A 17144-nucleotide genomic window follows, 5' to 3' on the forward strand; every position below is an offset into this window, starting at 1 on the left:
TCACCAAATTAAAAAATTCTATTCTTTGAAAGACATTATTAAGAAAATGAAAGGACAACTATAGACTGGGAGAAAGTATTTGCAAAACATTTAATGACAAAAGACTTGTATCCAGAACATATAAAAGATTCCTACAGCTTAAACAGTCAAATTAAAAGTGCCATGGACATGTCAGGAAAAAGATATATCTATGTCCAATAAGCACATGGAAATATGTTCAATGTCATTAGTCATCAGAGAAATGCAAATTAAAACCACAATGAGATAAAAATTACACCCACTAAAATAGCTAAAATTAAAAAGACTGATAATATAAGTGTTGGTAAAGATATGGAGCAATTAGAATTCTCATACATTGCTGTTAGGAATGGAACAACCACTTTGGAAAACAGTTCGGCAATTTCTTAAAAAGTTAGACATGCACTTACCAAATGACCAAGCAACAAGAAATTCCACTCCTAGATGTTTACCTAGGACAAATGAAATGAAATTAGAGAAATTGAAACATATGTATACTCAAAGACTTGTAGATGAATATTCTTAGCAGCCTCATTTATAACAGCTCAAACTGAAAACACCCAAATATCCATCAACTTGTGGATAAACACATTACAGTATATGCATACAGTGGAATACTTCTCAGGAATAAAAGAGAATGAACTACTAATGCACACAATAACACTGATGAATCTCAAAAATATGCTAAGTGAAAGAAGGAAGACATAAAAGAATACATACTACATGGTTTCACTTACATGAAAATCTAGAAAAGGGAAAACTAGTCTAGAGCAATAGAAAGCACATTGGTAGTTTTCCTGGGCTATGAGTAGAGGGGACTGCTTGCAAAGGGACACAGGGAACTTTTCGGTTTAATGAAAATGTTCTATATCTTCATTGTGGAGGTGGTTACCTGGGTGTATACATTGTCAAAAAGTATTGGACTGTACACTTAAAATTGGTGCATTTTATTGGATATAAATTTTGCTTCATTGGGAGTGATGTCAGCATTATGGCGGAGTGAACTTGCCCGGGACTCTCTCTCTTCCAATATACAACAAAAAGGGACATCCATACTCCAACAGAGGACACCCTAACATAATACAAAAACCTTGGAGAGACACACAGCAGAGAGGCTGGAGCTTCCCCTTGGAGGAGCTGGAACAGGGTAAGAGAAAACTTTGCTCCCTCCCCTAAAGACTGTGAACGCAGCCACAGGAAGATCTGTGAGGAAAGGAGCAGGGGAGGGGATGCTCGTTCAGGGATCTCCAAGGACTCCCTAGGGCCCTTGCAGCACAGAGGGAAGCCCTCTAACGGGAGGAAAGGTTTCTCGGGGGGTGACCTCATCAAGCCAACACCCCAGGAGACCACATAGTGAGAGCTGATTGAGAAAGCCTGGAATCACACAGGAGAAAGCGCCCCTCCCCCCACCCACCTCATGCTGCTCCACTACCTGGGATATTGGCTGAAAGCAGAGGGCTCAGACTGTGTGGCTCTCGACCCCTACCCAGTGGCGATAGGAAGTGACTGCAACCAAATAATATCAGAATGAGAAAGATCAGATCTTCCAACATCAGACACTACATCAAATCTCCAGAACAGAAAACAACAAGCACCCAGAATTCAGTCCTGAGGACGCAGAAATATGTAAGCTAAATGACAATGAATTCAAAATAGCTATCATCAAAAAACTCAATGAGGTGAAAGAGAATATAGAAAAACAATTCAATGAGTTCAGGAGCTACTTCACAAAAGAGATTGAAACTATAAAGAAGAATCAATCAGAAATATTAAAGATGAAAGACACAATGGAAGAGAGAAAACAAAATACCGATTCCCTGAACACTCAAGTGGACATCACAGAGAAGCATATCAGCATCATCAAAGATAGACATGTTGAAATGCTCCAGACAGAGGAGAGAGAACTAAGACTAAAAAGAAATGAAGAAAGTCTCCGAGAAATATCCGACTCAATTAGGAAATGCAACATAAGAATTATAGGTATTCAAGAAAGTGAAGAGAAGGAGAATGGAGCAGAAAGAGTGTTCAAAGAAATAATAGCAGAGAACTTCCCAAATCTAGGGAAAGAGAGGGAAATATGTATGGAATAGACTTCCAGATCTCCTAGATTTTTCAATGTAAAAAGACCTACTGCAAGGCATATAGTAGTAAAACTGGCAAAAATGAATGACAAAGAAAGAATATGAAGGGCAGCAAGGCAGAAGAAAATAACCTACAAAGGAACCCCTATCAGGCTTTCAGTGGATCTCTCTGTGGAAACCTTACAAGCTAGAAGAATGGAACGACATATTAAAATCTTTAAAAGACAAGAATCTTGAGCCAAGAATACTCTATTCAGCAAAAATATCCTTCAGATATGAGGGAGAAATTAAATCTTTCCCAGACAAACAAAAGCTAAGGAACTTCATAGCCATGAGACACCTCCTCACACAAGAAATCCTCAAGAAGGCCCTCATACCTGAAAAAAGAAAAAAAAGGGAGAAAGGGGTCACAAAACACAGAGTAAGGAGATAAATAGGTAGACAGAATCAGAATAGGATATCAAATATTCAGCTATAGCGTTAGGCTAAAGGGAAGGAAAACACCAGATACAAATACAGTCTTGTCACTTTAACCACAAACTCACAACACAAGTTGGAATAAGATATGAGAAAAAAACTTAGGAGGGGAGGAGGAAAGGGACTGAATTGGTTTAGACTGAGTAAATAAGAGGCCATCAGAAAATGGACTATCTTATACACGAGATTCAAAATACAAACCTCAGGGTAACCACTAAACAAAAAAGCAGAACAGAGATACAAAAAATAAATAAGGAAAAAACAAAGAAACACATCATAAAAAACTACATGATTCAATGGGTAGACCAAAACACACAGAACAAGAAACAAAGGAAATGCAGGAAAACCGGAAAATGAGTGATAAAATGACAACATTAAGCCCTAATACATCAATAATCACCCTAAACGTAAATGGATTGAATGCTCCAATAAAAAGACACAGAGTGGTGAGATGGATTAAAGAACAAGACCCAACAATTTGCTGCCTCCAGGAAACACATCTCAGCTCCGATGACAAACACAGACTCAGAGTGAAGGGATGGAAGATGATACTCTAAGCTAATGGCAAACAAAAGAAAGCAAGTGTCACAATGCTCATATCAGACAAAGTAGACTTCAAGATAAGACAGATAAAGAGAGACAAAGAGGGGCAGTATATAATGATCAAAGGGACACTCCGTCAAGAAGAAATAATGCTTATAAATATCTATGCACCCAACACAGGAGTACCAAAGTTCATAAAGCAACTATTAACAAATCTAAAAGAAGATATTAATAATAATTTTGCTTCATTAAAGTTGACAAAAAACAAGAATGTTCACAGCAGCATTATTTATAATAGTCAAAAACTAAAAACAATACAAACGTCTATCAAGAATAGAATGATTAAATAAAGTTTTATATATTCACACAGTGGAATATTTATGTAGCAATGAAAAAAATGAATTACAGTCAAATGAAACACGAATAACATTAGTAGATATAATGTAGAGCAAAAAAAGACACAAAAGCGCATATGCTATATAATTCCATTTATATAAACTTCGAGAACAAACTAATCTGTAGTGATAAATATCAGAATAGTAACTACCTTTGGGGGAATTATTGATTAAGAGAAACCATGAAGAGCTTCTGGCAATGATGAAAATATTCTGTATTTTTACCTGAGTGGTGCTTTCAAAATGTATAGATGGTAAACATTATTGAACTAAATGATTTGTTCACTTGTTCAATGAACTTAGAATTTGCACACCTTATTGCATAGTTATTATTTCTTTTTCTTTTCTTTTTTTTTTTTTTTTTGCCCTGGGCTAATATCTGTTGCCAGTCTTCCTCTTTTTTGCTTGAGGAAGTTTCACCCTGAGGTAACATCTGTGCCAGTCTTCCTCTATTTTGTATGTGGGTCACTGCCATATCATGGCCACTGACGAGTGGTGTAGGTCCATGCCCTGGAACCGAACCTGGGCTGCTGAAGCAGAGCATGCCAAGCAACCACTAGGCCAAGGGGCCAGCCCCCGAAGATCTCATTTTTAAAACTACAACTTCTGCCCCACAGAATCTTGTGCCCCTGCTTTCCTCTTCTGAGCTAACATGGACAGGAATTTCAGCATAGTTATTATTTCTTAATGAAAATGTTTTTAGAATGATCACTTATGGTTGCTTGGGGTGAAGTGCCTTTTGAAGGAAAGGCTTTAAGAGACCTAGTGGCTGCTGCATTTTACCATGATTGTGATAGTGCTGACTACAAGGGCTGTTGGTGGATGACCTTCATTTCCCTGCATTGGAGAGGTTATGGAAAGTAAAAGACAAGCTCATGGCTTTAAGCTCTCAGCTCAAGTTGCAGTCAGAAAACCGGAAAATTTCCATGATGACTTTAAATGAGTCTCTATTTCTTGTAGCTTCAGGGCAGATATGGATGAAAAATCAGCCCCAAAATTTAATGCGACAGAATTAAAATGCAAGTTGAATTTATAGAATTGCCAAGACTCTTATGTAAAATTAGCAAATTGCTTGGGAAATAGACAGAGCCTGAGACTTGGGATGGTTGTTTTTGGATGGAAGCTGAGACTTGAGCCACAAATCTCCCCAAGCCTCCCTTGGCAGCAGAAGCAGTCTCTTCTCTCCTGTTTGAGAATATTAGCTTTTCTTTCCTTAGAGACCCTATAATAACTTCACTTGGGGCAATTATCTTGCAAAAGGATATCTATTTTCCTCAAGGAACACCTGTCAACATTCACTGCCTTGAGACCCAAAATTGGAGTCAGATCTCAGCAGACCCCAGAAGGACTAGTCAAATCTGTACCAAGAGGTGATTGTTGGTACTCAGAGAGAATATCAATTTTTGCTAATTCATAGCAGCAAAAACCTGGGGAATATATGTGGGAATTGATTATAAGACTTTAAGACTAAGAAGGATGGATATAACTTTGGATTGGCCCACATTTATCAACATTGTTATACTTAGAAAAGATTTACTTAGCAGTATATTTTGAGTATTTGGGAATTATTTCAACAGTTGGTTTGGTAGGTCAGCTGAAACCTTGACTCAAATATGGCCTACATTCAATGAGATTGAAATGCCAGAACCTTCTTGAACTACTATAGAGGAAGAAATCCAAAGGCTTACAAGGTTGCTGAAGTTGATTTCTCACATGGAGCCTGCCCATATGCATGTTCACCATATCTCCAAAGAGAACTCAGCTGACATTGCCTTAAGGAATACTTTAATGAGGGGAGCACTAGCATCCCTAAAAAGCTCTTTGGTAGCTGTCATCTGTAGGCTGGAGATAATGGTGGGAAATACTACCATGGAAGTTGGCTTTCTAATTTCAAGGAAATGATAGGATTCCAGAGTGATAGGAGACACAGGCATTTAATTGCAGAGACAAGGTCTACTGGTCACAGTTCTCATAGGTATCATAGATAAATGGTATTTTGACTAAATGCCCAAGGTCAAAGGCCATATTATAATGGGCCCAATTTGTCTAGGACTCACACTGTGGTTATTTTCCTACTTCCTGAATGCATAATTGGAATTACCACAGTGAACAGCAGGAATAAAAGTGGCCGTCTGAGTGTTTTGACCCATGTGGATTTTCTGTGGCGATCATGGTTTCCCTAGGTGTTAAATAGATAGAATGTCTACTAAATTATTACTAGAGCTATCTACAGAAAAGCTCTAACCACAGGGCCAGAAACATGAGTTGAGATACCACAATGGAGAATCTTGGCTTCTCATCCAGTTGCCAGACTTAAGCCAGTTTACACACCCATAACTCGCTGATTGAACAGGAGGCTATTCTCTTGAGGAAGAATCCTACAAGACTGCCGCAAGCATATACCGTAGATCTTACTCCAAGTCTTCCTCAAAGCGTCTGTAGTCATTTACTGGGGTTAATATGCGTTGGAAAAAGGGAAATATCCCAGACTTTCAGAGATTATCAGATACTGACTGTTAAATTAACATTAATCTCTAGGAGCCCAAAATGCCCTAGTGGACCGTTGGTTAAAGTTAGGGCTTATGGATGTCAGGTGATAAATGCCATTTTGGTCAAGGTTTATATCACAGGCCAAATTAATCTGTGGATTTAACTGTATTTATGTCTGGTTCCTGAATGTATAGTTGGAATAGACGTACTCAGCAACTAGCAGAATCCTCACAAATTGGGGGCTGAAGGCTATTATGGTAGGAAGGATCAAATAGAAACTCCTGAACTTGCTCTGTCTGCCAGAATGGCAAAAAACAGATAACAAAAACAAAGTAATTCCACAGAGATTAGATATGAAAATACGTGAATGATATGAAGGATTCAGAAGAAGTAATCCTATCACATTCTTATCTATTCTCCTATTTTGCCTATGCAGAAGGTAGATAGCTCTTAAAGAATATTTGCAGATTATTGTGACTCCATTCGCAGCTGCTATTTAAGATATGGAATCTTTATTGGACCAAATTGACACAGCCCCTTCATTCACAACTATTGGCCTGTCAAACTATGTCCTCTAGAGCAATTTACAAAGTTTGATTTGTTTGATTTCACTTGTCAGGAACAGCAGTATACTTTCACTGCCTTTTCATAGTGCTAAGACAGCTCTCTTTCTTTCTATTATAATCTAGGACGCAGAGACCTTGATTGTATTGACATATCACAGATCAGCATACAGGTCCACTGCCTTGATGATTTCCATCACGTTGATTGGAGTTGATGAGCTGGAAGAAGCATTAGATGCCTTGTAAGACCCATGTGTGTCAAAAGTGGGAGATAAAAACCATAAAAATTCAGGATTTAGTACCTTAGTAAAATTTCTAGCAGTCGAGTAGTCTGAAGCATGACAGGATATCTCTTTCAAATACGAGGCAAATTGCTGTACCCTGTGCCACCTACCACTAAGAAAGAGGCACAATGCTTGTTGGACCTTTTTACATTTTAGGAACAAGGGTCACCACATTCATATGTGCTACTCTTACATATTAATGGAGCCATCAGCTGCCAGAGTGGGTCCCAGAGCAAGATGAGGCTTCATAGGCTTTCTAGGCTGCAGTGCAAAAATTCTTCTTTACCTTGTGCCTTATCATAAGCCTAGAAGATCCTACAGTATTTGGAATGTCCAGGGCAAATTGGAATGCTATGGCGAGTTGCAATAGTAGAATCCTAGTGTAGATCCCTCAAATTTTGGAGTAAAACTGTACCCTCTACCAAAGTTAACTATCCTTTAAGAAACAGCTCCTGGGGCTGGCCCCATGGCTGAGTGGTTACGTTCGCACGCTCCACTTTGGCAGCCCAGGGTTTCAGCTGTTCGGATCCTGGGTGCGGACATGGCACTGCTCATCAAGCCATGCTGAGGCGGTGTCCCACATAGCACAACCAGAGGCACTCACAACTAGAATATACAATTATGTACTGGGGGGCTTTGGGGAGAAGAAGAAGGAAAACAAAAAAGGAAGACTGGCAACAGATGTTAGCTCAGGTGCCAATCTTTAAAAAATAAAAAGAAACAGCTCCTGTGTGTATTTATACTATGATAATTCATAAAACCATACACTAATTACCTTGTACTTTTCTGTATGTATGTTGTATTTTTTAAAAGGTTTAGTTTTTAAAAATTATATGGAAAAATAAAGGTCCAAATATAGCAATAACCACTACAAAAGGAAGGATAAGTTGGGGAGAATTTTCCTGATTTTTAAAAATAAAGTTATACTAATAGAATATTGAACCTGGCATCAGACCCACAAGAATGTAAGAATTTAGTGTATGACATGGATAGCAATATAAATCAGTGGGAAGGGACTAATTAAGAAATAATATTGGGACAATTGGTTTTCCATATTGGGAAAAAAATTAGATTTTACCCTCATTAATGAGGAAAAATAAGTCCCATGTGATTAGAGATCTCAATGTGGAAAACAAAATTTTAAATGTTTTAGAAACAAATATAGAGCAGGTATAGGTAATCCGTACAAGTAATATTTCCTAAAGAATACCCCTAAAAAGCACAAACCATAGAGGAAATGATTGATACATTTGACTACCTAAAAATTAAAAACATTGATATGGCTAAACTCACCTCACCAAAAGTTAAATTAAAAGATAAGAGATAAACTGAGAAGTGATATTTGCTATATAGATAACAGAATGATCATTATCAAAAATTTGCAAATTAATAAGAAATAGACAACTTTTTCACAATCGGAGAATGGGAAAGGACATGAAAAAGCCATTCATAGTTGAGGAAACCCAAATACATAATAAACATATGAAAATATATTTAATCTCACCAATAATCAGGGAGATGCAAATTAAAATAATTAGCATTTTTTATTCAACGAGTTGGAAAAAATTATAAACTCTAACAATATCAAGTATTGGCATGGATATGGAGAAATATCCTCATTTGGTGCTGGTGAGAATGTAAATTGGTATAGGTATTTTGTGCAGCAATTTGACAATAACTACTAAAGTTGAAAATGCACGTAATATACAATCCATTAATTACGCTTCTAACTATTTACCCTAGGGAAATGTTTGCACGTGTAACACAGGAGTTGTGTATAAGGATATCCATTGCAGCATTACTTTGGTATCGAAATACTGGAAACAATCTAAACGCCCATAAATAGAGAAATGTTTTTAAAAATTATGATGTTTTCATATTATAGAATATCATACAGCAGTTAAAAGGAATAAAATATATTTCTTTACATACATGAATTGTATCTCAATGTTGAGTAAATAAAAGCAATTTTAAGAAGGACACATGTACTATGATATCAGTTATATATTTTTAAAGTACATTCACAAAATGTTAACAATCATCATTTCTAGCTATCGGGAACACAAGTGTTACTTTTATGATTTTCTCTATATTTCTGGAATTAAAATTTTTCTCAAAATAAAAACGATGCAAAAAAAGAACAAGTTGGGAGCAGTTAATTGTTCCAAGTATCATGCTCAGGTCAGATTAGATAAGAACTGAACATTGTACATTAGATTTAGAAATTCAGTCAGTAACAACAAATATTTGTTAAGCATCTACTAAGTGTAAAGCATTTTGACATGTTACAGAACAAGAAGTAGAGTATAAGCCTAAAGCCAAGATATAGCTTTCCTGATTTTGACTCTGCAGCTTTTATTTACATAATGATGGTGGTGATGATAAAAGCTTCAAGAAGCCATATTCCATCTACATAAATATCTCAAATCTCTTGTAACAACTAATTTCAAACTTTCTGCTTAGGTAGGGTTTTTGGATCGGCAGAGGACACTGGCCTTGCTGGAAATGTTCTATGACCAAACTTCAAAAATGCTCAGAAGTTTTCTTCGAAACCCAAGGCAATGTAAGTGCCATGCAGAGGTAGTATGCTCAAGCCGGAGTGAGCAGTACACTGATATGATAATACAAGGTCATTTGATCCCCATGGAATCTCTTCACATAATGTCTCCCTTAGACCATGATAGCTATATCTAGTTGCTTATTCGCCACAAAATTTACTCTTCATCACGACTAGATGTATTTTTCACCATGGTGCAATACTAAAAGTTGTCAAGTCAGAACTCAGTTAGAACTCAATTTTAAATTCATTCAAATAAGGGGATGCTTTACTGACGATCTGAAAGTTTTGGAAATTAAGTTGGTAATGATAATTCCAGTTTTAGAGTCAAACTTGGAATTCTAAGATTTCCAAGAAAAATGTTCCCTCTCCCAAGCATTTTTACTTGTACACCTTTACTGTACCTATACAGTAAAATCTCTTTTATGTTACTACCAAGAAAAACAAGATTATGGGCTTTATTTTTATTTTTTAAAGGGAAAGTCTTTGAATGGATGAGTTTTCCAAAGAATGTCAATATTTTAGTTCTGTGTGAAAATTTATTACTTGAATACTTAAAAATCTGTGGGTGATATACATAGAGTATTCCTGAAAACTGTGAGAATCACAATTTTATAGCTTAAATACTAAACATTTTGGGAGGGAGGAGGACAGTCTTGTGGTATGAGTCCCACTCTCTGTAGTTCTGGACACCAGCGTTGTTTTGTTGTTGTTGTTGTTTTCTGAGGAAGGTTAGCCCTCAGCTAACATCTGTGTCAATATTCCTCCACTTTATATGTGGGTCACCACCACAGCATGGCTGACAAGTGGTGTATGTTCGCACCTGGAATCTGAACCTGCAAACCCAGGCCACCAAAGCAGAGTGTGCTGAACTTAACCACTATGCCGTGGGGCCAGCCCCTGTTACTGTTAAACAGAGGGATTCGGGTGAATGCTATCCAATCTTTCTCTGGAATTCTGAACCAGATGTCACATAAGTTGTGGAGGAAAGAGTTGAGGAATGCAGAAAAAAGAAAGAGAGGGAAGAGGGAAGTGGGAGAAAATAAATATTGGAAAAAACATAGCCCAGTAAAGATTGTCATGGATAGACACTGACTTGTATTTTGATATTGCAGATATTGAAAAGGTATTTGAGGTGGAAGATGTGTTCATTTCCAAAACCACACCTTTTTGGAAGGAATGATTTCTAATTTACAGTAGTGGACATCTTTTATGTTCCTTTGGGTACCTTTTTGCTTTTTATTGTGTTTCAGGGAAAGGTAACTGATATTTATTTAAAGCAGTAGGCATATATTACAATCACTGTGCTCAATGCTTTTTTGCATTAATTTACTAGCTCTGATTCTGCATTATAAGATCAATTGTTTAGGTAAGTGTTTTGTTTTCTGCATTAGGGCCATTCATTGAATTTGAAGAGATAGACTTGCTTGAGTTCTGGGCAGACACGGATAATCAGAAACACATTTATGAAGACTTTGACAAAGTCCTTTTAGAGATGAATACATTACTTTCTGAAAAACGTGCTAGCAAACCCCAAAGTAAATTGTTAGACAATTCAGAAGATCAACGTAAACGTGATAAACACAGAAAATCAACACTACTACCAAGCTCACCAGAACAAGAGAGAGGGACAACTGCAAAACAAGAACCAAATGGAATTTCAACCAAAGAACAAAAACAAGACAGAGCGTCAACTGGAGAAAAATCAGTAACAGAAGAAGGAAGCCACAGAGGATCGACTCCAGAACAAGGATCAAGTAGAGAGTTAATAACAGAACAAAGACCACCACGAAGAGCATCAACTGCAGAAGAAGGACTTTACACAGAATCAATAGCAGCACAAAGACAACGCAGAGAGTCAGTAACAGAACAAGGACCACACAGAGGGTCACTTGCAGAACAAGGAACACGTAGAGAGTCAGTAACAGGACAAGGAGCACGCAGAGATGCAGTAACAGAACAGCAACCACACAGAGGATCAACTGTGGGAGGAACACGTAGAGAATCAGCAATAGAACAAGGACCACACAGAGGGTCACTTGCAGAACAGGGATCACGCAGAGACTCAGTAACAGAACAGGGACCACATGGAGGGTCAGCTGCAGAACAGGCATCAATCAGGGAGTCAGTAACAGAACAAGGACCAAGCAGAGAGTCAGTTGCAGAACAGGGAACACATAGAGATTCAGTAACAGAACAAGGACCACGCAGAAAGTCACTAATAGAAGAACCACACGAAAGGTCAACTGCAGAACAAGAACCACCTGGAGAGACAATTCCAGAAAAACAACAGAGAACTTCAACTTCACAATCAGGGAGAGGTGGTGGTATCTTAAGAGAAAGTAAAAAATCTAGGGAGTACACTGAAATCCCTCCAGAGGAAGAGAGGACTCAGGAGCAAGCATATGAAGAGGAATTATTCATGTCTTCTGAATTGCAAGAGCAAACTCCAACATCGAGTAGAAGAGATCGTCTTTCAGGTAGTAATGCAGTTCTACAACATCAGCTCCCTGTTTTGCAGAGGGATTTTTAAAATCTTTTCGGAAAATACTCATTTCAATTAGGCTCTTTTCTGGCATATCAGGTCATGCAAATCTCAGATATATTTTGCTATTCAGCCTGAGTCTAGACCTTGAACAATCAATTAAATGCAAACCAGAATGTCTGTATTCTCAATTTACCTAGAATTCTTTTTGCACCAAAAGTCCATTTGTAAGGAATAAATCATATAATGTTGCATATAGAAATTTTCATCGGACCTCTGAAGAGGCATTCAAAGCCCTTTTGTTTTAAATGTAGTCTGATATTAGAATCCACTTTTTAAAATTTCTTTTTTTCAACTATAAAATGGATCTTGCTTTTTTCAGTTATATATAAGATATATCTTCTAGAAGAGTTTCTGAAATTCATATTTAAGACAGAAAGCACCCTGCATTTCAAATATTTATTCTGTGGAAGACTTTTCCTCTGAATTGCTTATGCCAATATATTCCCTTTTTGTTGAAAAATTCTAACCTTTTAGAGAGCCAATCTCAATACCACTTAAGACCTCAGTTAGGCTTACAGTTTTTTTAAGTTCTGCTCATTAATTCCAAAGTCCCAAAGTCCCAAAGAAAATTCTTATTTAAAACTCCTAATAGATGGGTAGCCTGTGTTCTAGTTTCTACACTATCATTAACTAATTTGAAATCTTTTATTTTTTCAGCATTATGTTTATTTCTCCACAAAACAGGGCTACTAATTTCTGGCTGTCCTCACATAGTAGGCATGCAAGTAAAAAATTAAGTGAAGTTACTATTCAATCGGATGTTATATTAGTGAGGACTTAATTTTGGCTATGTGTAACAGTGATCCGAAAGACAGTCTCTAAAAAAAATAAACAAAAACAAAACAAAATAACAATGTCTAAACAAGAGAGAACTTTCTCTCTCATATGAAAGCCAAAACTTATGACAGCTTGGCCCCATGAAATCAGCAGTGGCTCAAGTTCCTTCTATCTTTTGTCTCTTCCAACCACATGGTCCAAGATGGCTCACTACCATGTCCGTATTCTGACATGGTAAGTCAGGTAAGGCAGGTAAGGAGAAAGGAGAAAGATAGACATCACATCACTTCCCTTCACATCTCGTTGGTCAGAATTTAGGAATATAGTGATAGCTAGCTGTGAGGGAGGCTAGGAAATGTAGCCCTTATTTTGCATGGCCCAATTGGGGTATAACAAATAGCTTTTGTCACACAGCTGCTCACAACAACTAAAGTTATTAAGTGATATCACTGTGGTTGATTATGACACAATAAATATGGGAAAGTATCTGAAAGAAAGGTGTTCTATATGCAAGGCATTTCTCTCGTTCATTAACTTAAGAATGTAAAATAGAATATATAATGTCCAATTCATAGGCATTTTCTTTTGTACCTTTTAGAAGCTGCACAAAAGGAAGTTCAGAAAGACAAAGCCTGTGAACCGAAGTCCCAAAAAATAGAAGGAAAGTCATGGTCAGGTGACTCTTCATTTAATCCTCCTTTCATTTATACTCTAGAATAAAAACATTGTGAAAGTGAAGTCAAGTTAGTTGTGTTATAGAATGTGTATTTCATAGGTGAACTTTTGACTTGTAACTGGAAGAAGAAGTATGCCAAATGTGAAGAGGAGGAACAGGCAAACTTAATCTATGATAACTCCAGGTTCACAGGTACATGTTAACAATAAAACTAGGAAGGATAGATGGCAGTCCATTGGATGAATTTCATTTACTGTGGTACCCCATGATAAAGATTGGACTTAACCAACTCACAATGGCAGCGTGGTTCTTGCATTATTTTTGTCCCTGAATTGATGGATCTAAACACATACAAGATGAATGTTTTTGGTGGTAGTGTACATGTAGGTGTGTGCTATTGATGAATGCTCTTCTGCTTTAAAACATATGCAATAGTATACAATTTTTTTTTTACCATTATGTGGCTGTACAACTGCTTTGAAGCTATGATCTAGGTATACAAAGAGAGTCAGATATTAGATATTAGAATTCAATAAAAATCATTCCAGCTATTCCTCTCCCTGGTAGTTCCACATTCCAACATGTGAGACAGGTGAGAATCTATCTTATTTTTGAAGACTTATACACAAAGATATACTCAACAGAAGAACAATGAGTAGCTTTTAGCTCTCAGATAAACCATGTATTTAATGATGATTGTTCCAATAAGTACTCATATTTTACTACAATGCTATTTTATCATTTTACCTTTCATCGACAAGTAGTAGAACTATTAGATCAAGACTATTTTCTTCCTATCTACAATTTTTTTTCTCATTTAAGCCTGGGCCAAATAAACTTTCTATCCTCAAAATATTTTGGTGGAAATGCATGGCATTGGTCAAGCTCTTTTGGCCTGCTAGTTCATGTTCTTCTTCTCTTGGTCATACTTCTTTATTTCAGTTTTGCTTTACCATTTAAAAAAATTGCATGGGTGATCATTTTTAAGTCACACCAAATCTCATATGGAAGACATAAGAGCTTGAATGATTCCATCAATGAATAAATCAAATATAAGTCATGGCTGACATTTTGTGAGATATTATAACATTGAGCTTCAAGATGAATATATTAGTCAAAACTCTTTGGGGGAGAGCTTATAGTGGTGGTATTTATGAACTTATTTAACTGGCAATCCAGACAGCAGCTGGCCTCAGGCACAACTGAATCTAAGGGCTCGACAATAGCAACAGAACACTGTCTCTCTGCCTCTCAGCCCTGTTCTCTGTGTAACTTTCAGTTTTCGGTAGTTTTACCCATATGTGGCAAAGACGTCATAAGAGTATGTTTAAGCCTACAGCCTACTAATTCAGGAATCAGAGTGATTCTTCCCCAATAGTTCCCCAAAAAGATCTGAGGCTAATTCTCATTGGCCTATAGTGGATTACATTGCTGTCATATATGAATCATTGGCCAGACCTCTATCACATGGCCAACTTTGAAGCAAGGGTCAGGGAGGCTCAGGACCACCTGATTCATCTAAACTGACAATGGGGGAGAGATGTTTTCCCAAAGCAAAAAAGGAGGGCACCGTCCTCATAAAGGGAGCATGGATTCCTGACAGGAAAAAAATAGCAGATGTCTATTACAATAGGTACTTGTATATTTTCCCAAAGCTTTGAGAAAACTGTTCACTTTACTGTTTGTGTATGTTTCCTGCTTAATAGACCTACACTCAATTATCAGAAATAGTCAGTCTTACAAGGAAGTAAAAGGTAGGAGTGCCTTCAATGGAGTTTCCTTCGACCTGCTCCAGTTTGTACAACTCCTTGAGACATTCGTTGGTGAAGATACTCCCTTGAGTGTCAGTGAGACCCTCACCGCCTTTTTCAAGAGAGGCTATGTTGAAACAAAAGAAGAGAAAATGAGTAGCTTAGAACAGGTGAGTAATATTTATCAATGAAACACATGAGGTCACTATTATAAGTAAATCTCTCAACCTCACTTGTTCCTACTGTGGCTCTTTCTTAAAAAATTTGCTACCAAACTTATCACTTTATTTCAATGAGCACGGCCATTAAATATTTTATCTTATTGTCAAGTGTTCTAAGATCAAACTCTGGAAAACTCATTCCCCTAATCATAACATGATTGCTGGTGGCAGAAGATTGTACAGCTTTGTTTTTCCTCCTCTGAAGCTTAAAGAACAGATTTTTGAGGTGCAGATATGTGTGTGTGCAAAGATGTGTGTTTCTTCACTTTCTGCTGTGTGAGTACATTTACAAATGCACATACCTAGGGGTATGATTATGTCTTGGATATATACTTTTATTCATGTGCATCCATGTAGGATATGTTTCCTAAGGACTTACTACTTGCTTAGGTGGTAGATAAATGCACACACATTCTTATAAATTATAAACGATTTATGTGCTCTTATATGAAATATGCAAATTGGATTCACCAGGAATATTCAGTAGTCTCATAAGCCTTTGGAGTTTTCTCAACCTAATTCTAGAGTTGATATCCCTTTCACCTCCTCAATTGCAGTTCCCCCCATTTAAACAAATGGTATATATTCACTTTCTTTTAGGAATTGTCTATCTAGGTATTAATTTAATTACTATCTAATTGATATAATTAATCTAGTAAAAAATCTAAAATGTAAATAATAGCAATGACAAGTTAGGTCAATGTTAAATATAAAGAATTTTGGGGGCCAGCTGGGTGTAGTAGTGGTTAAGTTCGCACGCTCTGCTTCAGCAGCCTGGGGTTCGCCAGTTTGGATCCTGGGTGTGGACCTACAAATCGCTCATCAAGCCATGCTGAGATGGCATCCCACATAGAAGAACTCTACAACTACAAACTGGGGCTTTGGGGAGAAAAAAAAAAAAGAATTTTTCAACACAATCATTTTTTATTGTTTGAACACTGCTATTCATCCCCCTTTGCTACAAAACTTATCCCACCAAGAAGCCAGGCAGAGCATCCCATGTGTTTATCATATTCCTGAACAACCAGCTAGAGGGTGGAGAGGAATGAAAGAAAAATTCTTAAAGAGTGTAGTCCCCTTCTTAAGTTAATGTGTTTTGGACTAAAACATTAGTCCAATGCATTAGTCCAATGCAGAGAATGCCTATTTTTTGGTCTAGAGGTGAAATAGAGAAATGGTATTTAGAGGATTAAAATTAAATACTTCATTTTCCCATTAATATCATGCTTAGTCCCAGCCTTTTTTTCTTTTGAGGAAGATTAGCCCTGAGCTAACTACCACCAATCCTCCTCTTTTTGCTGAGGAAGACTGGCCCTGAGCTAACATCCATGCCTATCTTCCTCTACTTTATATGTGGGACGCCTACCACAGCATGGCTTACAAAGCGGCGCCATGTCCGCACCCGGGATCTGAACCAGCGAACCCTGGGCTGCCGAGAAGCGGAACGTGCACACTTAACCGCTGCACCACCAGGCTGGACCCCCAGCTTTTTTTATAAAGCTGTTTTGATAAAAAGTGCTGCACTTTGGGGGGGATAAACACAAGACGCCAGTTGTCTTCTGTGCTTTGTTATCCTGTTTGTACCCTAGGCTAGACAAAATGTTTCCCAAGTCCGACGGGAACTTCTCCTAGAAGCCCTCTTTCAGAGGTGGGACAATGATGCTTCAGGGTTCCTGGATCTGAAGGAAGTTGATGAACTCTTGTACACATACAAGGAGGGAATGGAAAAAGACTCTATGAAAAAAGGTAAAAATATAAGAATT

At 37.4% G+C, this 17144-nt stretch overlaps 1 protein-coding gene across 7 annotated transcripts in view; it reads left to right on the forward strand.

The window, feature by feature from the left end:
* The window catches only part of EFCAB5 (EF-hand calcium binding domain 5), a 142576-nt gene that overhangs the window by 81634 nt on the left and 43798 nt on the right, over positions 1–17144 (forward strand). For 4 of the 7 annotated variants that reach the window (XM_070227791.1, XM_070227787.1, XM_023653164.2 and 1 more), the window contains 6 exons: positions 9315–9414; positions 10803–11888; positions 13332–13409; positions 13509–13601; positions 15116–15330; positions 16971–17127. In XM_070227791.1, the coding sequence (XP_070083892.1) occupies positions 9315–9414; positions 10803–11888; positions 13332–13409; positions 13509–13601; positions 15116–15330; positions 16971–17127 (1729 nt within the window). The remainder of the gene's footprint in view (positions 1–9314; positions 9415–10802; positions 11889–13331; positions 13410–13508; positions 13602–15115; positions 15331–16970; positions 17128–17144) is intronic. The other 3 variants (XM_070227792.1, XM_070227788.1, XM_023653165.2) reach the window with 1 other exon arrangement.

Source organism: Equus caballus, chromosome 11, assembly GCF_041296265.1.
Source record: "Equus caballus isolate H_3958 breed thoroughbred chromosome 11, TB-T2T, whole genome shotgun sequence".
In the NCBI taxonomy this organism is placed as follows: Eukaryota; Metazoa; Chordata; class Mammalia; order Perissodactyla; family Equidae; genus Equus; species Equus caballus.